At 44.6% G+C, this 6,940-nt stretch overlaps 1 protein-coding gene across 1 annotated transcript in view; it reads left to right on the top strand.

Moving 5' to 3' along the window:
* Window positions 1–1,667: 1,667 nt before the first annotated feature.
* The window catches only part of JADE1 (jade family PHD finger 1), a 19,101-nt gene continuing 13,828 nt past the window's right edge, over window positions 1,668–6,940 (top strand). Inside the window, exons 1-3 of the mRNA XM_009075323.1 lie at window positions 1,668–1,692; window positions 1,868–1,950; window positions 5,430–5,587. Coding sequence (XP_009073571.1) covers window positions 1,668–1,692; window positions 1,868–1,950; window positions 5,430–5,587 — 266 coding nt within the window. The remainder of the gene's footprint in view (window positions 1,693–1,867; window positions 1,951–5,429; window positions 5,588–6,940) is intronic.

The raw sequence follows: 6,940 nt of genomic DNA, 5'->3' as shown, positions 1-6,940 counted from the left end.
GCAGTGGCTTAACTCGCTGAGCATCTCAGTGGCAGATAGTTGGTCAGATATTAATGTTGTGCCAATGGAAAATATCAGAACCCAAGAGAACTGAATAATAATCTGTGTGGGTATGTATGTGCTCTGTGTCTTCTAGTGAGGCTGTTGATTAAAGAAATCACATCTGTCTGAATGTTAAAGTGTTAATATTTACATTGCAGGAAACAATCTGTTTCTGTCACACATTTCAGCTGTACATCTGACACTTTTTTGAGGGATTTCACTTTCTCCCCCCTGACTTCAGGTGGAGTTTGGGTCTGAGCTGATAGGATCCTCACACAAGGAGTTCATACTCCTGCTTGTGTTTTTTCTTAGTTTCAAAGAACATTTAAATGGAATGATAGTGAATGATCTTGGAAGTCTGGCTTTCCTCAGAGTTACTAAAAGGCAGTCAGCCCCTTTTTACCTTTCTTTTTCTCCCCCCCCCCCCCTTTGTAGAAACAGAAAATTGCAATTGTGAAATAGAGGAGAAAAGTGCTGATAACTTCACCATCTTTGATAATAAAACACTAGCATTTACCTAAAATAATCTTTTCTGTATTCTTACCTCAGAAGATAAGGTTTTAGCTGTTCGCTGCAAACCTTGCTTTAATTTTGACCATTCTGCATGTTCTGTGTAATGTCTGTTACTCATTGCTGTGTTCCAGGGAGTTTTTATTGGGGCAGATTCCTTAATATATTACTAACTGAAGAGAGAAGGCAAAAGCATAACTAAAACATAACAAATTCTTCTGATGACTTATTATTCAGTCATATCTTTCCAATGAAAGTCTTGGACAGTTACTTCACTTTTAAAATTGTTTTTTGTTTTTAATAGGGAACTTATCCCATCCTGTGCAATCTGTTTTTGAGCAGTGCTCTCTGATCCCTGAGGGGTTTCTGCTGGCTGATGTGTGGCAGTGCTGCTCTTATGGACTGTAGCCTTGCCCTTTTTGCTCCTACCATGGATGTGCCCAGGCAGTGAAGGAACCAACAGTGTGGGAAGGCTTTTGCATCAGTTTGGTTCTGTTTGTCTACAACTAATGCACAGATTTGCAAAATCTGTGTTCATCCTTCAGAGCTTAACACATAGGTCTTAGCTTCCCTATCATACAGACCTGTTACAAGTCCTTCATCTCTCCAACCCAGGAGGATTTATTGGCTTTTTTTTCCATTACTGCTGTGTAGTTGGCGCTGGAAAATACCTGTAAATCTTATTGCGTTGAAATTAGTTGATTTGCAGAGGTATAATGTATTCTGGTGTCAAAGCACTGCCTTGTCAATGGAGTGCAGATTCTTTCTCTCTTTCCTTTTCTCCTGTTACAATATTTCTGAAAGCTGACAGAGTCTCTGTCAAAAGGTTTCAAGGCAAAAAGGTATAATTTGTTTGGAATGTAGTGCATAATTATGCAGACAAAAATCGTACAAGCACGCTGGGAGATTTGCTGAGGAGGAGACAGCAGCTTGTTCTGTGGGCTCTGCTGTGTGTGTGGCAGTGTGCTTCACGTGGAAAAGGCTGGCAGAAATCAGGGAACCAGTACACATCAGTACATTAAGTTCAGAGAGTACATCTCAGGCTATTGGCAGAGATCCTGGTCAGTTATTAATCTGCAGAAGGTGTTTTATTGATGCTCAGGGGGGAGGATGCTATGAGGTGGCTTTCTTCAGAGGCAGGTAAGTGCAGTGCAGCCAAAACATGCACACCTCAGTTAGGAAATGGGAAACAAAGCAGAACTGGGAGAGGGGTCACAAGTTGATGACTGAGTAACTTCTGTTTTCTGGTTCATTTTGGAAGAGTCTCCTGGAGGTTTGTCATAGAAGCATGCAAATGATTGTTTCTGTGTCCTAGGTCTGTCCACCTGGTCCCAGCATTCCAGATCTCGACATCACAGGACTTCATGTTCCAGAGATGAAGATCGGAAACCTTCTGAGGTATTTCTGGAATTCGATTTGCATTTTGTTACACCTGCCAAAGTACATATGCATACAATGTGTACGTACATGTTCTGGTAATGGATTTATTCCTTCCAATTTACATTTTCTTTTTGCTACATTTTGGCTGGCACATGCTCCATCTCCTCCCCCCCCCCCCAGAAGATAAGAGTTGAGCTGTTGGCACTGCTACTGCCAGCACCAGTTTCTGTCTGTGAATCTTTTTGTAGTCTGACACCCGCTCAGCATAGCTGCAGAGCCTTTCTTGTAGTATTTTAGGCATCAGGGTTTATTTGTAGCTTGATTTGTGAACAGTGCAAATTTACATTAGGTGCATTTATTTGATAGTTAGTGTTGGGTCTTGGTATGTGATCTTTGTTAAAGTGCTTGTCAAACCAGAAATCTGCTTCCTGACACTTCTGTCTCACACAGTGCTTTGAAGAAATCCTATCAAGGGAGAGATAAATCTTTGAACTTTCCAGGATGGATCAGCTGTTAGTAACACACAAATGTGATCCTGTTCTTTGGAAATGTTCTTGCTGAATCCCCCTGTCTTCAGGCAAATACCACACTGCAGACTCTGTAGAAACTGCAAAGAAAGGGTTAGCTCTGGGAGGTGGAATCCCTCAATTAACATACTTGCCCAACACAAGTATTTCTTAGGCACTAGTGAGTGATGTTGAGGAAACCTGCTTTGTTAATCTCCCTAATGACAGTGTATGCCTAAACCTCGGAGAAGACTTTTCACAAGGAGATCACATTCATTGTTCCGTGTGAACTGCACCTAGTACTGGTGGTTTCCAAACTTTTTTTGATTGCTGGCTGTCAAAGAGCTTTTTTTTGGTGAATGTGAAGATCTCTGGTGCATTTATTCTTGCTGGTGATAGCCTTGTTTTCCTTAGTTATCTTTTGTGCATCCCTTAGAAGTAGCCCCTTATACCTGGTTTTGACAACTACCTCTTGAAAGGTCATCAAGAAATAATCTGAGATAATTACCAGTCTCTCTGTTGTTTTTTGGCTGCTTCTGTTTTCTTCTATCTCTCACCTTGCTTTTGTTGTCAGAGTCTTTGCAGTTTGTGCTATACTCATGTTTTCTCAGCCTGGATGAACTTCTCTTGTATTTCCTTTTAGCTCTGCTCCACAGCCTGTCCCCACTCCCTCCCTCCACGTGCATTGTCCCTGCTCCCCACAGCACACTAACTGTGATGAGAAGCGCTGGCAGAAAAGTGACACTTGCTAAACTCCCCGGGTGAAATCCTGGACTCATTGAAGTTGGTGGCAGAATTCCCATTGACTCGAGCATGGCCAGGGTTTCACCCTTTAGCTTTGAAGTGTTCAGTGCTCGTGAGAGCCAGCACTTCTGTAAGCTCTGCCTTGCTCCGGGCACTCCGATTGCATCAGAAATTAGAGCAGAAAGAATGGTGTCACAGGGCCACTGGCCTGGGAAGGAGTTTCTTGGCTGCCAGGTGCTGCATTAGCTTTGCTTCTGAGGGAGTTTTGTGACAAATTTATCCAAGAGCCTGAGTTATTTTGGCTCTGAGATTGAGCAAGGTTTGTGTCCCATTTTATATTTTTAGTCTTCTTTTCATTTGACTTTTGATTGCTTTAGTTCCAATCACTTAAAAGCACAGAATCCCCTGGCCAGCTGTGCTTGTTTGTTTGGTGAGCCCCTTTACTTTGTGGCTTACTTCTCATTTCTTGATTGAAGCCTCACAGGACTTGGATTGTTTAAAGCGTTTCATTATATTTCGTTACCTGCATTCACCATCTTCTTCATATGGTAATATTATTCTTTACTTTTTAATGTTGGCAGTTTTTCTGAACATGTCAAGACAAGTGTTAAGAAAAATGTCATGATTTTATGCTATTTTTATGACAAAACCAGAGTGGAAACAGAAACATACTGAGACAGAAGTGGGATAGTATGTGTGTGTTGGGAAGGAGGAGAGGTTTCAAGATGTGCAGTGTGGTAAGGCAAATCACACTTGGAAATGTTCTCGGAAGTATAATTAGCTATCAGATACTCTGTTTCCCTGAAATCCTTCCCAAAAATCCTAGGGAATCTGTCGCACTTTCAGGTGTGTGAATAGTGCATGACAGAACTGGCTGTCCTGGGGAGGCCCTGCCTAGTTCTCTCTCTGGATAGGTCTGGTTGTCCCTCAGCCATATCCAGTGGGCTGGAGCTGAGGTAACCAGTGTGGCCGTTGGTTTGGGGCAGGGAGGATGGGTCACTGTCCCCTTAGCAGCCCAGTGAGGGAATCTGGGAGCACTGCCCTGATAATCCATCCTTCCCTCTGCAGCTGCAGCGTGGGGCTGGGTGGGTGTTGACTCTGACCACCATGAACTGAGAAGTCTGCAGGAAGCTCTTCTAAAGATGTCACCTGCCTTCTTCTTGTCCCGGTGGTGCTGATTTCCTGTGGCCTGCTTGCTTTTTAACCCTTTCCTTTGAGCGTGGCGTTGGGCAGTTACAGACTGCTGGCTGTGGAGGCGAGGGGTGCAGTGCTGCCGCCTGCAGCAGCTTTGCCTTTCGGGGAGGGCAGGGTGGGAAGGGCTGGAATCACAGCGGCAAGTGCAGGCTTGTGGCTCTGCTGCCTGTGACAGCAGCACCCTTGGCTTTGTGCGGCGCTGATAGGCTGTGGCCAGCCAGGCTGAAGCTGCCACAGCAGTGCCACAGCATGCCTGCTCCAGGAGTGAATCCCTTTTGATTTCAGCCCTTTGGATTTCGTTCTGTGGCCTGTTGAAGACAGCTTGGCTGCTTGTTCATGGCTGCTAGCCCGAAAGTTGCCAAACATCCTGCTCGCTTTAGAGCCGGACACCTTTGCAAAGGCAAAGTAAAATTAAAGCTATGACAGAGGTGTCTGTAGCTGATCAAAACCCAAGCACCTGTGCTAAACAGGGAGCTGCCACTGGAATTTCAGTTTGGGTCTTACTTTATTTGGTCTTTTGGGTTGTTTTTTTAAATACTTGCACAAAGAGTCATCTGCTTAGAATTTCCTCTCGTGGCTGGTCATGATGCAGTCACGCCTTGATTTCTACCACAGGGAATTTCTAGAATGTCTCTGCATTAGTCAGAGCTCCAATAATTAAAATAAAAAAGTATCCAAAAAAACCTTGGAGAAAAAATGAATCTTGCTTGTGCTGCCGTTTTAAAACTCAGAGCTCCTGCAGCTTCTGTTGCAGCCCAAACAGAGGGAAATGTGGGTAACCCCTTTTAGCATTATGTCTCCAGTGCAGGGGGAGTGCCAGGACCTGTAGTGGAGTTAGCTGGAAGTCCTCCTGTCAGTATTTGTGCCTTCAGCCACCCCTTTCCCTGCCGTGAAGCTAAACTCCTGTCCTGCAGTGGGCTGGGTTAGTGCACTGTTGGTACAGTGACCTTGTTGCAGGCTGTGCTCCATGGTTACCCTGAAGCTGTGAATCATAGAGTGTAAATATCAAATGTCAGTGTCTCTATTTTTCTCTCTTGGTCACTCTCTTTGCAGGTGTTCAGAACGGACCTGATCACTGCCATGAAGTTACATGACTCCTTCCAGCTGAACCCTGATGAATACTATGTGCTGGCAGATCCCTGGAGGCAGGAGTGGGAAAAGGGAGTTCAGGTGCCAGTTAGCCCAGGGACCATCCCAGAACCAGTAGCCAGGTATAGTTTGGAGGAATGTGAACAAATACACACACTTTTATGCTAGCAGCTTATGTCTACATTGCTTGGCTTCCTGAGCTTTATTCCACAGTGCCTGGCTAGGAAGGTCGTGGTTCTCGGAGACGAGGAGCAACCTGCCTCAGCTTTGTGAATGGTCAGAGAGGTCAGGAGTCAGGCCTGTGCTGCCTATGTGAAATATGAATGTCAGAGGACCAATTTTGGCATTACATTAGCATTCAGTGTGATGACAGAACCTTAAAAATAGCTTCTATTTTTAAGCCCAGACTTGAGCTCACTCAGCATTGCTGGAAGAGCCCTTGTCTGGTGCTTTCTGTGCTTTGTTCCAAGCCCTAGGTTCCTTTCAAGGAACAGTTAGGCAAACCAGGCTTAAGGGCTAGAGAAAATACTGAATTTATTTTGGTTTCACTTTTTTTTGTGATTTCATTTACTAACCTAGGAAATTGTTTGTTGTACAGCATTTCATCTAAGAACCATCCAGATGTGCATGTAACCAAATAATGTGAGATTTTCTAGCTTGTATCCAAGAAAGCCTTATTTTCTTACCTCGTTTGTTACACTTAGATACAGTTTCCTGTTTCAAATTACAAATTAAACAGTGCAGCTGTAAGGGCAGGAGCATGCTGCAGCCCTTCTAGCTATTCTGTGCTTAGTTGGGATTGGAGAAGGTGAGAAGAACAAGGATTATTGCTATTTGAATTGTTCTGGATCTCTTTGAGGCAGTCCAGGCTGGCCCATAAGGCATTACCCAATGACCCAGCAGTGCTGGTGGGACCAGAACAGCCCAATCTCTGGTATAGAGCAAAGTAATCTGACTGATGCCTCACTGCTTCTATTGGGACTGTGTCTGTCAGCTTTCACTGGGATTTGGGTGCTACGGGAATGTTTGTTAGTGCTGTTTGTGTGCCAGACTGCTGCACAGCCACACTAGGTCTGTACAATGAGCAACTTACCCACACGTCAGGTAAACTCTGTCCTGCCTTATTGTGAAGGATTGGACCTGGAACTCCAAGGAGAACCCAGAATTTTTCCCTCTGCTCTGCAGTTTAAAATGTGGGAGCATAGCATTTCCCTACTGCACACTGAGGTCACCCAGTCCTTACACAGATGCACACAGGTGGTACTTGTGTGCTCACGTTACTTGCTCCTCACTGATTCCTCTTTCAGGCATCTCCCAAGACTGCAGAAGGGCTGAGAGACTTGTGGACTTGAGCAGAGGGAAACCTTCCAGGGGATCCATACCCTGTATCTGTCAGGGAGGTGGTTGATGGCTATTTCACCTTCAGGTACTCCCTTAAGAGAGAGCTTTTCTCTGCCAAAGGCAAACAGATGTTG

This window comes from Acanthisitta chloris, unplaced genomic scaffold (genome assembly GCF_000695815.1).
Source record: "Acanthisitta chloris isolate BGI_N310 unplaced genomic scaffold, ASM69581v1 scaffold36390, whole genome shotgun sequence".
Classification (NCBI taxonomy): domain Eukaryota; kingdom Metazoa; phylum Chordata; class Aves; order Passeriformes; family Acanthisittidae; genus Acanthisitta; species Acanthisitta chloris.
Note: the sequence above shows the minus strand (reverse complement) of the source record. Positions and strands in the feature narration are given on the sequence as shown.